The sequence below is a fragment of the Temnothorax longispinosus genome, chromosome 3 (assembly GCF_030848805.1).
Source record: "Temnothorax longispinosus isolate EJ_2023e chromosome 3, Tlon_JGU_v1, whole genome shotgun sequence".
In the NCBI taxonomy this organism is placed as follows: domain Eukaryota; kingdom Metazoa; phylum Arthropoda; class Insecta; order Hymenoptera; family Formicidae; genus Temnothorax; species Temnothorax longispinosus.
The window spans coordinates 272,484-295,443 of record NC_092360.1 but is presented as its reverse complement, the minus strand read 5'-3'; the positions used below and the strand labels follow the sequence as shown (position 1 = coordinate 295,443).

Here is a 22,960-nt window from a genome sequence, read left to right as displayed (position 1 = left end):
TCTTCAATTAAGAGTACATTCCGAGCACCAACACTTACTTACTATTAACACTCATATGGGACTTTTCAAATGTACTCATCTTCTATATACGGAGTTGCTTCTGCGCCTAGTATTTGGCAAAGAGAAATTGAGAAGATTTTAAACGGTATACAAGGTGTAACTGTTTTTCTTGAAGATATTAAAGTTTCAGGCTCTACGGAAAAAGAGCATTACGACAGATTAAAAGAAGTCTTAAATAGATTATCAAAATATAACTTACGCATTAATTGGGATAAAAGTGAATTCTTTAAAGATAGCATACATTACTGCGGTTATGTAATTGATAAATTTGGAATTCATAAGCAACCTAAAAAACTGGAAGCTATCGATAAAATGCCACGACCTAGTAATATTACAGAATTACGTACTTTCTTAGGTATGATTAATTACTACGGTCGGTTCATACGCAATTTAAGCGCAATCTTACACCCTTTAAATTCTCTATTGCAAAAGAATACTGTATTTTCGTGGGATCCAGCTCAAGAGAAAGCTTTTAACTCAGCTAAAAAGGAATTTAAAAGTGGGAACTATTTGGTGCATTTCGATCCGAGTTTGCCGCTTATTCTAGCTACGGATGCCAGTTCATATGGCGTAAAAGCGGTGTTATCACACCGATATCCTGACGGATCCGAAAAAGTTATTTTGTACGCGTCACAAACTTTATCTGATACCCAAAAAAAGTATTCACAGATCGATAAAGAAGCATATGCTATAATCTTCGGTATTAAAAAGTTTTATCAATACTTGTACGCAAATGAATTTACTTTAATAACGGACCACAGGCCGTTAGTGCAAATTTTCAATCCTATGAAAAGTCTACCAATCTGCAGTGCATTACATATGCAATATTATGCCTTATTTCTCAGAGCTTTTAGATATAAAATTATGAATATAGGCAAACTAAAGCCCACAGTAATGCCGATGGTCTATCTAGACTACCCATATCAGAAAAATCAAATCATGGTTTTGATATTGCGGATGCTTTCGAAATAGACGTGATTGAGAATTTACCAATTACTTTTTTGAATCTAGTCAAAGAAACTGATAATGATTCTGAATTACTTAAGATTAAGAATTCGATTCTTTCAGGTAAATTGCTGCCTAAAGCAAATAGGTTTAATATTGAACAACACGAATTTAATTTACAAAGCGGAGTGTTAATGCGTGGACATAGAGTTGTAATTCCAAAAAAGTTACGCCCGGTAATACTTAAAGAGTTACATGAGGGTCATTTCGGTGTTGTTAAGATGAAAAATTTAGCTAGAAATTACGTTTGGTGGCCAGGAATCGATGGAGATTTAGAGTCACTTTCTAATAACTGCAAAAATTGCAATTCTGTTCGAAATAATCCTTGGTTAGTAGAAAAGCATTTTTGGGAACCGGCAGACTTCCCTTTTAAAAGAGTTCATGCGGACTTTGCAGGTCCATTTTTAGGTCACTACTTTTTCATTTTAGTCGACGCTTTTTCAAAATGGCCTGAAGTACATGTAATGCAAAATATTACTGCCAAATCAACTATTCAAATATGTAGGAAAATCTTTGCTACGTTCGGAATTCCACAGTACTTAGTTACTGACAATAATCGTACGTTCATTTCAACTGAATTTCAAAAGTTCTTAAAACTAAATAACATCGAATTAAAACTTACAGCATCTTACAATCCCGCTACAAATGGGCAAGCTGAGAGACTTATACAAACAATGAAAAATGCTTTGCTACGTATGAATACAAATAAGGAATCAGTACAATTAAATTTACAAAAATTTCTTCTAAACTACAGAAGATCTCCACATGTTATTACTAAAAAATCGCCGTCGAAATTAGTCTTTAGCCGACAAATTCGTTCACGTCCTAGATTTCTTAAGACCCGTTAAACAAAGATATTACAATGTTAACAGCGATAAATTAGTTCTAAGCTTAGATATAGGACAAAGAGTCGCTTGTAGGGACTACTTAAGTACAAAAAAATGGCGTTTCGGAAAAGTTAAGAGAAAGTTAGGAAAATTACATTACTTAATACTTTTGGATGATGAACGACTTTGGAGACGTCACATAAATCAGATTAGAAAAATTGGAGAATCTACACCTAGAGACGAACAAGATCATTTAGATTTTGGTCCTCCACCGTTGGAGGAGAAGGGAGATAGAGTAGAGAGAGTAGAGAGAGTATCTACACGAGAACCGACTCCAATACAGGAGAAAGAGAGAGAGTATAAGAGAGAGTATACCTACACGAGAACCGACTCCAACACAGGAGCGAGAAGAAGCTCCAATGCAAGAGCAAGTAAATGAGAACCTTGACTTTTCAGATCACTCTTTTTACGAGGATGCCCCTGAAGAGCCGCAAGAATGGCAGTTAATATCTTTATTCAACAAGCACTTTGACGCAAGGTGCTGATCGCCGCATCTGTAACAAATAATATTAGAGTTGTTCGCATTTTTGTACAAAGAATTATTTTTAGTAAACGGTTTTCGCTTATCCATCTTGAAGTTTTGCTTCTTCTTCCCCGGATGGCTCTTGAACTTGTTATCCTTTTTCTTTTCCATCTGCAGACACTCCTCCGGGGGTTTCTTTGATTGAAGTTGAACGCCACCCTTCTCGGATAGTTCCATGGTTTGAGCAATTTGACACGCTTTGTCGAAAGTAAGGTCCTTAACCTCAAGGAGTCTTAACTGGATCCGTTTGTTAGCAACGCCGAAAACTAACTGATTCCTCAGCGCTGTTTTTAAGTACGTGCCCATCTTGCAGTTTATACTCAGTTTGTGTAAAGCTGCAATGAATTGCTGGATAGTTTCACCGTCTTCCTGTCTTCTTTGGTGGAAACGGAAGTTTTCCACAATTTCAAGAGATGCCGGCTCATAAAATTTCTGGAGCAATGCGGTGAGCTCGGCATAGCCTTGTTCGTAAGGGTTGGCTGGATCCAGACGATTACAGAGCATATCGAAAGACGATGCCCCGATATAATGTAGAAAATACGCAACTTTGCTTCCTTCGGCTACTTTAAAGACACTTAAAGCGCCTTTGAAGCGTTGTAACCAACGGCTCCACGATGATGCGGTCGGATCAAATTGTTCAATATTGAATGTACTCGGCACAACACCAAAGGTAGGTTCCACCGCCATGGTTCTGATTCTCGTAGCACTCACTCGTGAAAGTAAGAAAATGGCAGAGTAACAAGCGTTGAATTATTCGGCGATTCCGTACTTTTAATGACGGAATTATATTCTGTTAACAAATTCTGTTATTAAAATTTGTAGCAGCTTCAAAATCTGTTCTTGACAGATTTGGCTATCGTCTCAGAAATTTTTGAAATAAACGATATGATAGAGAAAAAGAAAGACATATTCTTGTTACCTTTCCAAAAACCTTTCCTAAACATTTCGTAAAGAAAGTAACAATATTTTACAAAATCTTTATCATAATGATTTAATAAATATTTAATAATATATGTACCATAATATTTACAATAAACATTTTTATAATATTTATAATAAATATTTATTATCTGTTCAATTTGTACATATTTTATAAATATTGTGTGCTGTTTGGGTAGTAAGTCGCGTATATATAGCTATAAGTTATAAGTCTCGCGTTGTAGTATTTTATCGGCTAGTGTCGTTAAAAGCTATGTGGCTTTCCATAGCCTTTACGCAGGGAATCAATTTCATAGAAATACAGCAGGTGATACAGGTACGTGTACATTAATTGGCTTTGAGTGCGTTCCACTTAACGCTCACAACGCTCATATATAAGGATCATTCGTCCTTGGTTAACATTTGACAAACAAGGATGAAATAATTCTAAGAGTCTTGTAAGCGTTAAGTGGAACGCACCCTTTATGTCTCGTTGTCCCTGGTTGTCCCTTTTTATTCTATCTCTCTAGATCATCATCAGCGTCAAAATAAACAAAATAAAATGTCGATAAATCATTAAAAACTACCAATGTTTAACATTGGATATTGTTCTCCGTAAATAAATTTAAATTAATATTATAATAAGTTTAAGCATTAAAATTTAGCTTAGCTCATAAGGGTAGAACATAAAACTTATAATGACATCATCATGACTTTATATTCAACAAGACGTTATTATGAATTTTATGTTCTACCTGGGCTGCTGTGTCTTTATATTTGATTTTTAATTTGCTGAGCTAATCGTCAATATCTTTTATTTTCTTCTTGCGTTTTTTCTTCTTTTAGTATTTTTACATTTACTGTATTCTTTAGCTTTTTTTCACATTATTTTGTTGTGGCATTTTTCAAATTTTCTATTGTTATTTTACTACTGTCGCTATATTTATCTATGTCTGTTATTTGTTGTTTGTAAAACCAATTTGAAATGTGTATTCTTTTTTAATAGGTTACTCGTAGGAGTACCTCGTGGAAATTATACACGCCATGGTATATCATGGCGTGATACATCAGGTTTTAAACTTTTAGACGAACCTGGTGTAGTTTATCTATGCAGTTTACCGGGTCAATGTATGGAGGTCAATGTATGGAGGTCAATGTATGGAGGTCAGACCGACCATTTCCGCGAAAAACAAAATTATGCATTGACGTAGTTAGTTAATGGTTTTTTTTCGTTTACTTGTTCAAATTTCAAGTCATTCGGATAAAAATTGACCGAGATATGCGACCGCCCAGCTTTTTTGCGGAGGTACACGGCACCACACGCTGAAGGCGCAAATATTAATATTTTTTAATGATTTTTTTTTACAATATATTTAATATATGTACTTTAAAGAAATAACAAACCAATTTGATTAAATTTATTATTTCTCGTGAAAAAAATTCATGAAAATAACATTTTTTTCCGGCCGTCACAGTGGTTTCCCCCCTTAACAAGTAGCAAGTAAAAAGATTTGAGACACGGTCAACAGTGCGTAAGTTAACGTTATATCAACCTTTAATAACTAATAAGATACATAATTATAATACCTCGGATGTTTCGGTTCTGTTTTGAGTCGTCTTCAGCGATCCATTAACAGTCAAAATCAAAGAATAATCAGCAGTGAAACTTCCCACGAAAAAATTTAAGTAAAACTTTATTAATATTATAATCATAGTTTGTGATATGCTCGAAACAGAAATAACAGTCAGGACAAAGAGAAGTAAAATCACACACTTACCAGAGTTCAGAGAACGCGAGAATAAAAAACATATATTCGTAACTTCGTACCTTCGAATTAGTTTTAAAGTTTAGTTTATTCCATTTAGGCTACAACTTATGAGTTAATATATTGAATATTCAATTAGTGAAAAGAATCCGAATAAAATATCTAAATTAGGGCAAATCAATATGCATGCGTGTATGCGTTTTGTACAATAAGTAGATTTACGCTTGCCAGCATATATTCTAGCTTGTATATCTCTATTTAAATTGAAAATAATTTATGTGAAATATAATAAAGAAAACATTTTCTTTCAATAAACTTAGAATGTTATAATAAATTCTAACAATATTAGTTCATATACTTACGTGAAGATATATTGTATAATAATATAAATAATAATTATATCTTACATATTAGATATTAAAATAACGATTGTTTTACTTTTTTAATTAAATTATTTCACAACATATCTAAAACACAATAATAATACTCACAAACATAAAATGATAACACATAGTAATTTTTTGATATTCTCTTTCAGAATTCATTTTGTTACTACGTATTAGCAAACTCCTCAATAATTCCCACGATTGTGTGGTAAATATATCGTAACGGAAGCGTCAGCTATTCAAATATTTACAATTTTAATCAGCTTCATCATTATCATGTATGTATTAGAAATAGAATACACATGTAACACAGAAACTATAAATAGAGGAGATTTAGTTTTGACTTCACTCGGTCACATATCGCCACGGTGGAGCATACTCATTGTCAGTCTCGCATAGCCAAGCTTTTTGTAACTCAGCGTTTTCTGAGCTTTGTGCGAGTTGTGCCAGCGTAAGCGAACTCCGGTGCTGTTGGGAGGACGGAGGCCTGGACGGCGTGCCAGGCGCGGTGTCTTCAGAGAAGCAGGAGTCAGGACACCCCTCCAAATTAGAGGGTAAGAAGCAAGCTAAAAAAAAATATAAAAAAAAACGTCGACTTCACTGCTCTTGAGTGTTTCACTTGCCACGGTGCTTCCACTTCCTATTGGTACGTATATGTAATATTAAATTGTATTTAATTATTTTTTTTTTATTTTACATTTATGTCTGTTTTCTCAAAAAATAAATAATGACATTTGTTGTAGAATTTGTCTGTTTCGAAAAAATAAAGATACTATGAATCGACCGAACTTATATATCAGCGTCGATGCTGAAGAAGAAATCGTAATCTCTGGTATTGCTGGCCGATTTCCTAATAGCGACAATTTAAAAGAATTTCAAGAAAATCTTTTTAACAAGGCGGATCTTGGTTCGAGCGATCATGGGCGGTGGAATAACTGTAATAATTTCTTTTTTATATGACCTCATTTTCGCATTTTATGGACTGATGGGTGATTTAATTTACTTCTCTTGTCGTTAAAGTTCTGACTGTCATTTCTATTTCGATTATATTATAAACTATGATATTATAGGGATAGGCTAAGAGCCTTCGTAGAAAGAGATTATTTTGATTCAGTTGTCACCGCTGAAAATCTGACTATTCAAAACAAAGCCGAAATTTCCGATGTATAATTATATATTAGTTATTATAACGTTAACTTACGCTAACGTACGCTTTGTCAACCGCATTGTACTGTCAAAGCCTCCTTTTACTTGTTACTTTTTAACATATTTATTTCTTATATAGCTTATAATATACCCCATCAAATTGGTAAAGTCAACAATATCGAGAAATTCGATTCAGAATTTTTCAACATACCCACAACAGAAGCTCATATAATGGACCCTATGACTAGAATGTTACTCGAGCATACTTATGAAGCAATTATCGATGCGGGTGTAAACCCAAAAGAATTACGGGGAACAAAAACGAGTGTTCTTACAGCAATTTCTCAGTCAGAGACTCGAGCATATTTTTCTTTTAAAAGTTCTGAGGTGTGTGTGATATATTTAATTATTATATAAAACACAATTAATAGAAATTTATTTAAAGAAATGATAATTATATGTGTAAAATTTTTATCGCAAATATGGAAATCTGTTTCCTTAGTATGTAAAGTTTAGAAAAATTATACAACAGTTTTTAATAATTTTACAAATAAATTTGACTTGTTATTTATATATTTCAATACTTCAAATATATTTACAAACATGTATTGTGATTAGTTAGCTAGATTACCTATGACTGGATGCAACGTTTCTTTCGTGGCAAATACAATTTCTTACTGGTTGGGCATTACTGGACAATCGCATAATATTGATACTGCATGTAGTTCAAGTATCTCTGCTATAGTGAAAGCTTACGAGCAGATTCGATCCGGAAATTGCGATGCTGCCATTATCGCTTCCGCCAGTTTATGTCTCAGTCCTTTCGTCCAAATGCAATTTTGCAATCTAGGTATGTATTTATTATATCTTATTATATTGTATGTTACGTCATAAAAATTATTAATTATTAAGGTTTTATTTGTCCGTTTGAAGATAATGAAAAGTCCGAGTGGATTTGATTTCAACAAAAGAAACTTTATCAGGGTAACTCCGGTATTTACGCCGCGCGGGGATTTATGCCGCAGAAGTCAGAAAAAATTTCTATTTTTGAATTTCGAAGTATAGGTTCCAATGGAAAATCCATACGAATAAACCGGGCTAAAATATGTAAAATAAAAATATAAATAAAACTTTCGCGAATCATTTACCGCGCTGGTTCTTAGTTAGCCCGGTTTATTCGTATGGATTTTCTATTTTTGATTGGAATGAAGATATTATTTGCTCGCAATCACTCTGTTATATGCCTTTATTTATGCTATATTAGTATTGTGTTGTAATGTCAGTTCTTTAACTGTTAATCCTTTGAGACCACACTGGGTGGCGACTGCCCCACAAAAATTCAGGGCCCAATATTTTTAAGATAAGCTTTATAATCAGTGTTCCTCCACCCAGGATCTCTCGTTTGAGTCCTTCTCATGAAGATCCGTGCAGTAGAAAGGTTTTAAGCTATGTCAGTTATGTTTGGCAAACATTTGAAAATTATTATTGGGATGGTGACCACTCAGGTGTGACCTTGATATATATTTTTTATCGCGATAAAAAATTACAACATTTTTGTTCATCGAGCACATTTCAAGTTCTGCACCATACATTTTTGAACAACATAACCGTAAAGCACTTCACTATTACTCCTACAAGTTCCTTAAGAAGAGCATGTATATAATATTCTTGAAAGCATTTTCGTAAGAAATTTTTGAAGATGTGAACAATTAGATATATACCAATAAAGCAAGAAGTTTAAACAAAGAAAATGAAACAAAACACAAAATATTATCAAAATAAAGATATTTAACCGGTAGACCAAATCAAATTGTACGACAAGCTATATGCGTGATTGATGTAACTCTATTAAATATTCTCGAACAGTATAGAACAATTACATTATTTCGTTCGGATGCATTAGCACAAATATTTCTTTTTGTACTGTCTCCTGTGAAATCAACAAACTCTTGTTGTGTGTGAATTATATTAAGATTATGTTATTATTTTACGTTTTTGTTTATTCAATAACGTGCTCTGTGAAACAATTGCACTCTTTGTCTGTAATGTTCAATAAGCCCATGCTTCCTTTCTATCCTTACATTTAGAGATTGAATCGAAGCTTGAAGAACTTTATTTAATAACATGAATTAATTTCCTTCTAGGAGTTCTATCTTCTGATGGTTACTGTAAACCCTTTGACGAGGAAGGCGCCGGATATATGCGTGGCGAGACGATCGCGGTAGTATACCTGCAAAAGGCAAAAAATGCAAGAAGAATATATGCAACCATCGTACACGGTAAAATAAATTGCGATGGTTTTAAAGAAGAAGGTATTACCTTTCCATCGGTCGAAAAGCAAAAAATATTGTTGGACGAATTTTATAAGGAATGTGAGATCTCACCCAATGAGTTATCTTACATGGAGGCTCATGCAACTGGTACTCTTGTCGGTGATCCCATAGAAGTTACGTCTATTGACCAGACTTTATGCGCTAAAAGAAACACTCCTTTATTGATGGGCTCGGTAAAATCGAATATTGGGCATTCCGAACCCGCCAGTGGCCTTTGTCAAATCGCAAAGGTAACATTTGTAATAAAATGATTTAACACTGACTTTGCTTAAAATGTGATTATAGCAATTTATATTTTTTTATATTGTTACAATTATAATACATATGTATATAATACATTTATGTAAAATAATTACTATAATTACTGCTATTAAAAAAATGTGATTTTTTAAAGGTATTATTAGCGATGGAAACTGGTATAATTACGCCTACTATACACTTCAAGCGTCCGCGAAAAGAGTTAACTGCTATTATCGAAGGAAGAATAAAGATCGTCACTGAACCAACAGAATGGGAAGGTGGTTATGTAGGTATCAATGCTTTTGGATTTGGAGGAGCTAATAGCCACATATTATTAAAATCAAATCCTAAACAAAAAATCAACAATGCAGCTTTGAATGATGACTTACCTAGACTTGTAGCTGTGTCTGGACGTACGGAAGAAGCAGTTAAAATCATCTTAGATGATGTAAGCAAAGATTATAATGGCTTATTTCATTTATTTCAGAAATAATTTTTGACATTAGTCTTTTGTATTATCATATAAATATAACAAACATAACAATTAAATATACACACGTGTATTTATATATAGTGTCTAAAAAGATATTTGCGTACATAATCGCTTTCGAAATTATTTCGTACAAAAAAGAAAAGTCAATTTATTAAATATATATTTATTTAATATATTAAGTAATAATAATGCATTTAATAATTGCTAAAGTAAAACACTGCAGAATAAGATAGTATTATTGTCCTTTTTTGTGTAAAATTATTCCAAGAATTATAAAATGTACATTTTTGTTACTGAATGCAGGTGCGAAATCGACCAATAGATACTGAGTTTATATCTCTGTTACATCATATTCATAATGATGATATAGAAAGTCATCCTTACAGAGGATACATGATAACTGGGTCTAAAATATCTCATAATATAATTAATAAAATAAAACATACTGCATATATCAAAAGACCGATTTGTTTTATATTTTCTGGATTAGGATCTGAATGGTTTGGGATGAGTAAGTAAATATATTATTATAAAATATTTTAAATGTACATTCAACAAAGAAAAATTTTAAGTTATATAGGATACATAAGTATACATCAGAACGTACAAATATAGAGAGTTACAATCATGATCATAACATATTCTTATCTAGTATGTTATCAAACTTATAATAATATATGGATCCATGACAGAACGTCCAAAAAAAAATATCCCACGACAGAACATCCCGCGACAATATGTCCAAAAAAATAATATCCCCGTGACAAAACTTCCCACGACAAAACACCCACGACACAATCGGCACATGAATTATGTCATTGTCGGTTTTATTACGGTATTACATTAGTACATGCGTTCATACTAATATATGACCATTACCAATTTAGGTAATTCTTCAGAATAGGGCCTTTTCCGAATTTTGATATTTTCTTGCGGTTTTCTTGGTAAAAATCTTTGTTGTGACTCCGACAGTGATAATCAATCGGGGGAGCCCGAAAAATATGCACCCTACTATTTTTTTTTCCTATTTTAGTAAATCTGAAGGAAAGCTCACTCCTCTCCGATTTCGATGAAATAAGGCTCAATTAAAGCGTTTTTGCTCAAAATGACTAAAAGTATTTAGTGCGTGAACCTCGGTTCGCGTGGAAAGTGTATGCGTGAACTATTTCGGGACTACCGCACCTCCCCCGAAAGCACGGGGGGGGTGTGCGTGAACCTCGGTTCGCGTGGAAAGTGTATGCGTGAACTATTTCGGGACTACCGCACCTCCCCCGAAAGCACGGGGGGGTGTGCGTGAACCTCGGTTCGCGTGGATAGCGTATGCATGGAGGTGGTAGGTTCCGCCCCCCTGCGGGGGGCTCCACTATGGTTAAACTACACACATAGTATGCCTTCAAAGTACATGCGTAGGCTTTCCACGCGTGGAAAGTTATGAACCCATGTGGCTCCTGGTTTCGCGTGGACGTCCTGTCGCAGGAAATTTTGTCACGGGGATATTATTTTTTTGGACATAATGTCGTGGGATGTTCTGTCGTGGGAAATTTTTTTTTGGACGTTCTGTCTGACTACCAATAATATATACATAAAAGTTTGATTTATTAGTTACTATTTATTAAGAACGTAATTTATTATCAGTTAACAAATAAAATTAAATTTTATCCTACAACAAATATTACAATATGAGAAGAGGCTAGAGTTTCTTACGTACTCTTACCGATAATTAAAAAATCTAATTATCATCTAAATACGCAGATGCATGTACATATCTGTATATTGAAATTTAGAGACTGTATTAAAATTTTAATAGGTCGCGCTCTAATAAAATTCCCAGTGTTTGCCAAGGCCATCCAGAAATGCGATACCATTTTAAAACCTTATGGCATACTACTTACAAATATTTTAACAAGTGATAATAAAAATATTTTTGATAATATCATTAATTTTTTATTGAGTCTTATTGGACTACAGGTAAGAAAAAAAACTCTTTGTTTGGCCTTCATAAATTATACTATATATATACTACTATATATATACTATATATATATATCATATATTATAAACATAATTTTAAAAAAATTATTTCATAATTACTTCATAATTCTAATCTTTATTTAAAACAAATGGGAAGCTATTTTTTCTATATGTATCGCAGATTGGATTAGTAGATCTTTTAACATCTATTGGTGTAGTCCCCGATTTTATAATCGGTCACTCCATTGGTGAACTAATCTGTGGATATGCCGATGGATGTTTAACGGCCGAAGAAACGATTCTGTCGGCATATTTCATCGGTTTAGCCCTTCACGGGTCGAAAATAATTAATGGCTCCATGGCTGAAATTAACCTCGACCTTGAAACCTTAAAAGTTATGTGTCCTTCGGATATCGATATAGCTTGTTACAATACTTCTTCTAATTTTATTGTAAGCGGACCAACGAATTCTATAAAAACATTCCTCACCAAATTGCAGGTATATATTAATGGTTATAAACAATATAATCTTTTCTTCTATCTAGTTTCTTTAATTGTTTTGTTAAAACAAGCAATTAATAATACTTATGATTTTATTCATTCTTTTAGGCGAATAGTATATCTATAAAAGAAATTTCTTGTGGTTATATACCTTTCCATAGTCGTTACATCAAACCTGCTGTAGCTAAGTCTGAAGAATACTTGAACCGAACATTACCACAAAAAAAGTTTTATAGCTCAAAGTGGCTGACAACATCCTCTCACGAGTACTCCAATACTATACCTTTATGTTCAAAACATTATACAAATTACTTGATGTCTCCGGTGTTATTTGCAAAGACGATACGTTCAGTTCCAAAAGATACAGTGACGATTGAAATATCTCCTCAGAATATTCTTCAACACATTTTAAACAATTATTTATACTCTACAGTAACAAACGTAGCGCTATATGAACGAACCGAGGATCATAATAATGAGATATTTTTAGAATCAATCGGAAAACTTTATAACGCAGGATTGCAGCCACAGATTGCAAATCTCTATCCGACAGTGGAATTTCCTGTAAGCCGCGGTACCCCAATAATTTCTCCTCTCATAAGGTATGCATATTTTTCGCTTAGACACAAATGGATAAATTATTGAAAAACAAACACTTTCATAAATTTTGAAATATTTAGGTGAAATATATAGTCAGAAGAGAACATCATGTTCAATATAATATCGAATTAAAACTTTGAACTCTTTTTCGAACTTGGTTAGTTTTATCATCTAATTTCAAAATCACATCTCTTTATTTTGAAGACATTCTATCACCTTACTTATCTCAAAGATAAATGTATTCTTATACATATGTTAATCCTTTTATGCCTATTACAAAAGGAGCAGATAACTGTGATATTTTAGAATCTGTGCTTCAATTTTGCATCAAATCTTGAATTAAGTAATTTTCACAATTAATTCGTTTACACGAAGATTATATAATAATTTCTAATGACGTTTTCAGATGGGATCATTCAGAGAACTTCCTTGTAGTGCAATTTTGTCCAAAAAAAATAATTGACAAAAGGGAAACAGTTGTCAGTATTATTACAACTGCTGAAGAATTTGCGTATTTTACGGGCCATGTCGTTAATGAAAAAAATTTATTTCCTGCTATGGGATATCTTTTTTATATCTGGGAAATGATCGCGTTATTAAAAAACCAAGAATATATCAATACATCAGTTGTATTTGAAGACGTTAATTTTATTCGTGCTACAGTGCTATCACAACAAAATGAGATCGAATTAACTCTCTCGATCCAAGAAGGTAATATTATTACGTAAACAATTAATTTTCTCTAGCGTGAGTTTTTTATTTTTTAATTAGATTTTAAAGCTTATATGCCGCTTTTATGGCGCAATATATACCATAATCAAAATGTAAAAAATATATACAAAGAAAATATATGAGAATAACTAATCTTAATACGGAATTTTCTTTCTTTTCACAAGTCAACTGCTTTTGTAAAGTCCAGCTCCATATTGACATATTTATATTAATTTTGATTTCTTATAAAATTATATTACGTTTAATAAATTTACACCTATATCTAGGTAGCAATAGGTTTGAAATAATCGAAGGAAATAATGCTATTGTTACTGGAACAGTACGAATTCCAACCAATATTGAAAATGAAAAAATATCAGCTAATCTTGCTGAATGTATCGATGATGAGGAAGAAATGAATACAAAAGACATCTATAAGGAATTAAGACTTCGCGGTTATCAATATGCCGGCGCATTTCGTGGATTAAAAAGCGCATCGGTTACTGGATCAAACGGTCATATCGCATGGACATCTAATTGGGTGGCATTTATGGACAGTATGTTACAGATGATGATATTGGGACAGAATTTAAGAAGCCTTTATGTTCCAACAAGAATTCGCAAACTGACTATCGATCCGAAATATCACACACAGATAGTTCAGGATTATCCAATTGAAGATAGACGTAAGTAAAATAAGTGATACAATGTGGCCAATTGCCTGACAAATAAATTTCATTTGCTACGTTGCAGAATTCTCTGTTCGTCGTTACAAGTCTTTAGACGCTATAATATCTGGAGGAATAGAAATTTGTGGCACTGTGGCTACACCTATATCTCGCCGACAAAAAGTAGTTAATACCGTTCTTGAAGAATACAAATTTGTTGCTCATCGTGATTTAGGTACTATGTCGTTGCAAGATACAATAAGAATGTCGATGCACATTGCACTCGAATGTTGCAATATGATAAATGTTAAAATTATTGAATTTGTCGATGATAGTGACAAAGTGGCACCTGAAGATTTAAATTATCCACTTGTTAGTGAAATCTTAAATGATTTACCGCAGATTCGACATTACACTAAACTCGTGACGACCCACGAGAAATTCCCAAATATTTCTTTGCCCGAAAACGTTTCTAGAACGGAAACTACTAAGTTGTCGAAGGACGAGAATTGTTTGATAATCCTTGGTTTCGATATTTTGACAAAAAATAGCAAAAAATTATATAAACAGTTGCTGTCTCTGTTAATGCCACAGGGTTTTTTAATGACTTTGGAGAAATCCGGTGCGGTCTACGATTATTCATGCCTGAAAATGTATGAGTTGGATATCATACTGGAAAAACAAATAAATGACAAGAAGCTTTTGTTATTAAGAAAAATGCAAAATATTGCGAGAAACCAGCGGATTGTACATGTGAACAATTACGAATTTTCATGGGTAGATGAACTGAAATCAATCATGAATGTGCAAAACGAGACTGGTATAGATACGGAGATAATTCTCGTCTCGGAAGAAGACTTCGAATGCGGGCTACTCGGTTTTATTAATTGTTTGCGAAAAGAACCAGGCGGCGAAATAATTAAAAGCGTATTTATTCAAGATGACAAAGCGCCTACATTTTCTTTGCAAGAACCATTGTACACGAAGCAGCTACAGTTGGACCTACCCATCAACGTTATACGTTCCGGTAACGTTTGGGGTTCATACAGGCATTTACCATTACCATCGTTAGAATCAAAACTTGTTCAGAGGGCTTACGTTACGCAGATGGTATGTTAAGATGTTCTATTACAAATTTTATAATAAATAATATTAATTAATGTTTACTTATAACAGGTACAAGGAGATATGAGTACTCTCTGCTGGGCACAGAGCAGAATATCTCGCATTAACCATGAAAATGTCGTTAATGTAATTTATACGTCTATTAATTTTAGAGACATAATGGTAGCTACTGGCAGACTTAATGCTGAAACTATCGCACCGTTTGAACGCGGTAACGACTGTTTCATTGGCTTAGAATTTGTTGGTTTCGATACGCATAAGCAGAGGATAATGGGATTATGTTCACACGGGTAAAATATAGAGTATTATTAAAATACATATGCGATAGAAAGAACTTTTTGCAATTGACAGTATTAATTTCTATTTTATATGAGTATTATTAATTAGTATTAATAATGTTTTAATTTAATTAACATAACATAAATTTAATATTAAATTAAAAATATGCAAGATATACGTTATTTTAAAGTAACGTTTAGATAAATAAATACATTTTCAAAATTTTTATGCATAGAGGAATGACGAACATTCTTGTGGCCGATAAATATCTCAGTTGGATTATACCTGACAAGTGGACAATGGAAGACGCAGCAACGATTCCGTGTGTGTACAGCACGTGTTACTATGCTTTATACATGAGGGGTAAAATGAAAAAAGGAGACAAAATCTTAATCCATTCTGGTACTGGAGGCATTGGTCAAGCTGCAATCCATCTTGCGCTTCACGAAGGTTGCGAAGTGTTTACGACAGTTGGAACTGTCGAGAAACGACAGTTTATAAGAGAAACGTTTCCCTCCATTCCCGAAGATAATATCGGAAACTCTCGAGATACAAGCTTTGAACAAATGATTATGCAGCGTACAAAAGGTTGTGGGGTGGATATCGTATTGAATTCCTTAGCCGAAGAGAAATTACAAGCATCTGTTCGCTGTTTAGCAAATGGTGGCCGTTTTCTAGAAATTGGAAAATTTGATATGTTTTCCAATAATTCTTTGGATATATCTATCTTTTCTAAAAATATCAGCTTTTATGGGATTTTATTAGACAAATTATTCTATTCAAACGCAGAACAAAAGTCAAGGTTGTGGAAAACAATAACAGAAGGTTTAAAAGACGGTGCTATTAAACCACTATGCAGAAGAGTCTTTGAAAGAAATGAAATAGAAGCTGCCTTTAGATATATGGCCGCTGGAAAACATATTGGCAAGGTACAATTATTTCTTAATATACACAGAAATATGTTATTATATGATACAGAATATTTTATCATATCAAATTAGAAACAATTTTTTGTTTCTAATTAATGCTATAAAGATAGTAATAAATGTAGGTTTATTTAAATAATTAGAGGAAAGTACCCGATTATGAGATATCATATCTATTTTGTGCGCGATGTGATTGCCGGAAGTCTATGGGCAGAATTGAAAAATATAGTAGGTTATTTTGGAGGGAATTTAATAAGCTTTAAGATGCTGAAATGTAAAATTTAATTTAAATATTAATTTTGCTGAAAATTAAAAAAAAATGTAAAAAATGAGTTTTCGGCAAAATCGCAAAAGTGTGCTCCTAATATGAGAGACCCCGGGAAATCGCTAATAAAGTGCAAAATAGATCAGTATATTACTATTAAAAACCTTTATTTAATGTTTCTCAAATACACATGTGATGCAGAAGCATATTTGCGACAATCGTAAACCCACTTATACTCAATATTGTACCTAATCTTCCCCCTCCACCCTTCCCTCTCAAATCAAGGTCAGCACAGTCTTATAAATTCATATAAACCTTTCCTTAACGTTAATATAGTATTTTCTCTTCTTTTATTACTATACAATAACTTTCATACTCCAGCAACCCAGGAGTACCTCCCTGAGTATCTCATGTTATACGAGCACCACGCCTTGCGGTTTCACGATCACCAAATCTAATCTCTACAATTGAGCAACTCAACATATCCCGTATTTTCCTATTAATACGACCTTACTCTATCGCTGCATGCAGAACTTATTGCCAAATATTTATTAATTATATAATAAACAAGGTTTAAAGACTCATATCCATGACACTTGACAACATCCAATTTCACAATTTCTTTCTCTGCAACGACTACACGCACGATCAAACAATGAATTTTTCACTAAATAGGTTTTACCCCAAAGGCAATAAGTTCATGGTGGAACCAACAGATAGAGCCCATTATTAGTTTAGCAGAAACCTCGCTGTCGCATATTAGGAGCCTATCTCATAATGGGGGACTTTCCTCTATATTTGACCAAGAAACTTTTTATATTTATATTAATAAATAACGTTAATTATTAATTAATTAAAATTAATAATAAAATTAATGATAAAATGCGAAACAATATCAATAATAAAATAAAATATGAAATCTTTGTTATTTATAATTTATTACTTTATAGAAAAAACGATTGTTTCTCTTAATTGCTTATTCGCAGATAATTATCAGAGTTCACAAAGAGGAAGAGCCTTTGAATGCTCCACTACTCGCTCATCCACGATATTATTGTTTGGAGCATAAATGCTACGTTATTTTGGGTGGACTGGGCGGATTTGGTTTAGAGCTAGCTGATTGGTTGACTCTTCGAGGTGCAAAAAATTTGGTATTAACATCACGAACCGGGATCAGAACAGGTTATCAGCAATCAAGAGTAAAACTATGGCGATCTTACGGTGTGGATGTACAGATTGTTACAGTCGATGATAATTTGAAACATGAAGATTGTGAATCCCTATTAAAATTCGCTGAAGAAAGAGCACCAGTGGATGCCATATTTAATCTTGCAGTTGTTTTAAAAGATTGTATATTTCAAAATCAATCACCTAAAACGTTCGAGGATTCATTCAAATCAAAAGCATGGATGACAAAAAAAATGGACGAATTGTCGAGGAAGATCTGTCTGCAACTTCGACATTTTGTCGTTTTTTCCTCCGTGTCGTGTGGAAGAGGAAACGCAGGTCAGACAAATTATGGGATGGCTAATTCCGTAATGGAGAGAATTTGTGAGAAAAGGATGGAAAAAGGATTACACGGTTTAGCGATACAATGGGGTGCTGTTGGTGATGTCGGACTCGTGGCAGATATGCAAGAAGAAAATAAGGAATTGGTTATTGGAGGTACATTGCAACAACGAATATCTTCCTGTTTGAAGACATTAGAATTATTTCTGTTACAAGATCGACCTGTTGTAAGCAGTATGGTTGTTGCTGAAAAAGCAAAAATTGGCGGATCAATGAATATTTATGAAATAGTTGCTCATATAATGGGTAAGCAGTTTTATGCAAAGCTAAATAAAGAAAAATACTAAATACATATAATAGCCATGAAATAGAAGTGAAATCAAAATGTTATTTCTCTACAATTATTTGTTAAAAAATACACACATAAAAAAGATAATTATACAGAAAGAGGGCAACCTCACCGATTTTAATAACCTTAACATATGTTGTCAAGGGCGTGATCTTGAATAACTTTTCCTTATAACTTAATCGGCGGTCATTGTTTATTTAAAAAAGTTAAGAACAAATAATGTAACTAAAAAATATAAAACAGTTTATGTCAGTGCTAAGGGAAGTAATTTACTGATATGTGTGTATAGACAGTATACATATGTAGGCGGGGGAGAGGCTACTCCACATGCAGGGATAGGTGGGGGGTGGACCTCGGTTCGCATGGAAAGTTGAAAACCTGAATCGTACAATGATAGACTTTGTTTTATTCTATAAGCAGGATAGGGTGAGGTGAACCTCAATGTAATCAAAGGTCTGACTTAACCCAATTGTTGTATGGGTGAGAAACTTTCCACGCAAACCAAGGTCCACCCCCATCCACCCTTGCTTGCGGGGGAGAGGTTGTAGCCCCTCCCCGCCTACACGTGTACTGTCTATACACACATATTAATAAATTACTTCTCTTAGAACTAATATGTTACTTTATAATACCTAAAAAAAAAAGTAATAAAATTGTGAAACTTCAATTTGCTAGTTCTTCTAAACCTATATGCCGTCCCTCACTTATTTTTTGCGTAGAATTACTCAGAACGATTCCCGCCCCTTACAACATATTTAAGTGGCGATAAAATCGGCGAGTGCTGACCTTTTATGCATATTTACCAAGAAATGTAATAATTTGATTCTTAATTAAAATTTTTGTTGTATATTCAATTTTAAAAGATTAACTAGAATAACATAAAATTGATTTTATTATACAATAATTCTTACTTTATTTCAAAATAGGATTAAAGAACATAAGCACAGTACCACCAAACGTACCACTGGTCGAAATAGGTATGGATTCGATGATGGCAGTTGAAATTAAGCAAACGTTGGAAAGAGAGTTCGATATTTCCTTGACAGCGCAAGACATTAAAACTCTAAATTTTGCTAAACTTCGACAAATGACAATTACAACCGAACAAGGAAAGATACACGATACAAATAAAATTGAGCCAAGTAATTTGGAAGGCTTTGACATGCTGATTCAAAAAATGAAGGATGCAGACTTTGTTCCAGATATTCTTGTAGAATTTATTACCAAGAAAGAGGTTGATCGAGGCAATATATTTCTCTTACCAGGAATCGAAGGATGTTCAAACGTATATGAAACTATGGCATCAGGAATTAAATCTTCGGCAACGTGCTTGCAACATGGTGTACTTAATATTCCTGATGAAAGTCATTCAGTGATGAAATCAGCCGCTCATTTGCTGCCTGTGAGGAAATTAAATTTAATTAAAATATTTATTGTGATTATTTTTAAATAGTTTATAAGTATATATATAAGTAATATTTAACAATTAGAGGTACAAATCTTTCATATTATACCATAGCTTACACATACATTTATATTTATTTTCTTAGCACGTATTAAAGAAAATGAAAGATCAAAGGAAATTTCTAATAGTGGGTTATTCGTTTGGATCCTTAATTGCCATTGAATTAGCAAGATTATTAGAAGCTAAAGATTTCTCAGGACGGTTAATATTAATAGACGGAGCTCCCGATCAACTGAAATTTTGGACTAATCAATATTTGAACTGTACTTCGCCAGATGAGTTACAAAATGTGATATTACTTCGTTTATTGGAAATGTACTCTATAATTAACCAGAAAAAGGTTAGTAAATAATAAAAAAACACATTTTTTATCATAAAAACTATTTATGTAATTTTAATCTACATAAATTTAAATAAAATAAGAACACACATAAAATGACTCATTGTAACATGAATATCTTTAAAGATTTGTATTTGAATCTTCAAATAGTAATTAATATATTGTTTTACATTTCGTTTTGTATGTGTGTGTCAAGATCAAATAATAATAATAATAGTTTTAGATAGAAAGCACAATAAATGAGTATTAATAATTATGGAAGAAGATTTAGAAATTTTAATGAATTAATAAGAATAACAACAGATTTTATCATGGTTTAAAAATTCAATAAATCTTTCATATTTATATTGATAAAACGCAGATGTTATTTTGGTATATTTATTATAATTAATCATACAAAATTTTCTTATTTACAGCTTGCGTTAGAGCTGAATAAATGTAACACAGTGGACGAAAAATTAAAAGTATTTCATGCTTACTTCCCGAAGGATTTAAATGTATTGACCATCGAAAATCAAAAGCTTATATATTTCACAGTTTACAATCATATTGTCGCTGTACAGGATTACGATATTTCATCATTACCTCGCCTTAAATCACCTATAACATTGCTAAAACCCACATCTCCAATTGCTTCTTTTACTGAAGAGGATTATAGTCTACATAAGGTAAATTTAATTTGCATAGAGATATTTTTGGAATATAAGACTATATGATTTTAGAAATAAGAAGCTTTATAACAAGAAACTTATTTCCAGGTTACCGAAGGTAAAGTGCAAATTCATTATGTGGAAGGTAATCATATCACAATGATGGACAACGAAAAAATTACATCAGCTATTAATGAAACATGGATAGAAGATAATAAGATAGAAGATAATCTATAATAAAATATAAATATATATTTTATTGGGACGTGGTGACATAATATATAATACTACCACTGTTTTTTTTTTCGAGGTAACAACATATACACTACTATGCGTGTACTTGGCGCCTTTCTTTACCTTTTTTTTAAAAAAGGTAATTTTGTACTGATATCACGCCTTTTTGTAGTATTACGCATTGTATAAACAGTATGTACAGGGTGTTATTTCGAGGTATAATACTACCACTTTGTTTTTTTCGAGGTAACAACATAATACATATGTACTACTATGCGTGTACTTGGCGCATTTTTTTACCTTTTTTTTTAAAAAGGTAATTTTGTACGGATATCACGCCTTTTTGTAGTGTTACGCATCTTAATCTTAACAGAAAAAAATTACACCTTATAAAGAAATGTGTCTGAAGTTGTAAATATATATATATACACATTGCCGGACATTGCTTTTATGTAAAATATGCATGTATATTACGTTGCTTGTATAAATTATTTCTTACCAACTTTTTCCAAAAATAATATATAAATACCTTTAGCACCTGTAGGCCATCGTTTATTTTCTATAATTTTTCCATCATCAAATTCAATCCAAAATGTCCTTTCTCTACACATACTTGTATAATGAAGATATTGTCTCAGAGATATCGCAATATATCGACAATATAACCTTCACTCACAGATATGATGAGATTGTAAGCTATTTGCGAAATAGCTTATGAGCCACGAACAACGACGAAATACTATTAATAATAACAACAAAGAGAATTCTTCTCTGCTATTAATCCCACAATGTATTTGTCAACAAAGCGTAGGAACCGGTAACGCGTACGCGGAACGCAACAACCACGAATAATGTAATCAACGACGACGTGATAGGCGACGTGATCGACAGCAACGTGATCGATGGTGACATGATCGGCGGCGACGTTATCGGCGTGTATAGATAGAGCCTTTAGGGCTGCATTCAAAAACTATATTCGAGTGCACACCGCATCGCTTTATCTTGTTACTAAAAATTGAACAAAGACAGGGACCGTATTCTCGAGCCTGCCCTAATGATTTTCGTGTGCGACTTTCTATTTGAAAAACATTGAATTTCGCATGCGAGTTTCATGAAAACGATTCGAGAATAAGGCTCCAGAACGACGCTGGTGTGTATTCGAATGACCTAGTTTACACCGATCTCTTGATACGCGTATCAAACCAATAATCAAACTAATTTACTAGTTATTTACTATTTAATACGCGTATCAAGTGATCAATATAAACTAGGCCAGAGTGAAGTTTTCGAATATAGTCTGAAAGGCTCTCTACCCTATAAGGGTATTCCACGCTTTTAAACACTTTACCCGCCATCGTCGCCGATTTCATTCCAGACTTTGTATAACAAACAGTGGCAAATACTGGCCGTATTGTCCTCTGAAAAGAGGCAGGAGCCAACGAAACCACCGTTTCATACTGATTGTGAGAGAAATCGCGAAAGTACAAATGGTAAGTACTGTCTTTTCAATATATATTTCACATAATTTCACATAATTACAATATATAAAAAATTTAATTCATATTATATGTATTTAATTCATAAAATTTCTTATACAATTTTATTATTTT

General features: G+C 32.9%; 2 protein-coding genes across 4 annotated transcripts; one reads left to right on the top strand and one right to left on the bottom strand.

The window, feature by feature from the left end:
- Positions 1–2,358: 2,358 nt before the first annotated feature.
- LOC139809421 (uncharacterized) lies at positions 2,359–3,162 on the bottom strand. Its single transcript, XM_071772299.1, has one exon. The coding sequence runs from the start codon at positions 3,160–3,162 to the stop codon at positions 2,359–2,361; it is 804 nt and encodes a 267-aa protein (XP_071628400.1).
- Positions 3,163–5,813: 2,651 nt separating this feature from the next.
- LOC139809597 (fatty acid synthase-like) lies at positions 5,814–21,466 on the top strand. 3 transcript variants are annotated; one of them, XM_071772586.1, is made up of 20 exons: positions 5,814–6,191; positions 6,315–6,482; positions 6,831–7,078; positions 7,310–7,541; positions 8,836–9,254; positions 9,419–9,712; positions 10,061–10,268; positions 11,565–11,725; positions 11,910–12,227; positions 12,338–12,831; positions 13,236–13,540; positions 13,828–14,226; positions 14,294–15,318; positions 15,385–15,623; positions 15,848–16,541; positions 17,790–18,618; positions 19,588–20,063; positions 20,212–20,466; positions 20,883–21,134; positions 21,225–21,466. In XM_071772586.1, the coding sequence occupies exons 2-20, from the start codon at positions 6,320–6,322 to the stop codon at positions 21,351–21,353; spliced, it is 7,140 nt and encodes a 2,379-aa protein (XP_071628687.1). In that variant the 5' UTR covers positions 5,814–6,191; positions 6,315–6,319; the 3' UTR covers positions 21,354–21,466. The 3 variants fall into 3 exon arrangements, with proteins under 3 accessions (XP_071628687.1, XP_071628686.1, XP_071628688.1); XM_071772585.1 differs by having other exon boundaries at positions 6,289–6,482; XM_071772587.1 differs by lacking the exon at positions 6,315–6,482 and having other exon boundaries at positions 6,085–6,099.
- Positions 21,467–22,960: the final 1,494 nt, after the last annotated feature.

What these genes read in the sequence shown, in the direction of transcription:
- LOC139809421 (XM_071772299.1), bottom strand. Translation starts at nt 3,162, where the DNA reads ATGGCGGTGGAACCTACCTTTGGTGTTGTGCCGAGTACATTCAATATT.
- LOC139809597 (XM_071772586.1), top strand. Translation starts at nt 6,320, where the DNA reads ATGAATCGACCGAACTTATATATCAGCGTCGATGCTGAAGAAGAAATC. An exon ending in AACTCTCTCGATCCAAGAAG is followed by an intron (nt 13,541 to 13,827) that starts GTAATATTATTA and finishes ACCTATATCTAG; the next exon opens with GTAGCAATAGGTTTGAAATA. An exon ending in TTATCCAATTGAAGATAGAC is followed by an intron (nt 14,227 to 14,293) that starts GTAAGTAAAATA and finishes GCTACGTTGCAG; the next exon opens with AATTCTCTGTTCGTCGTTAC.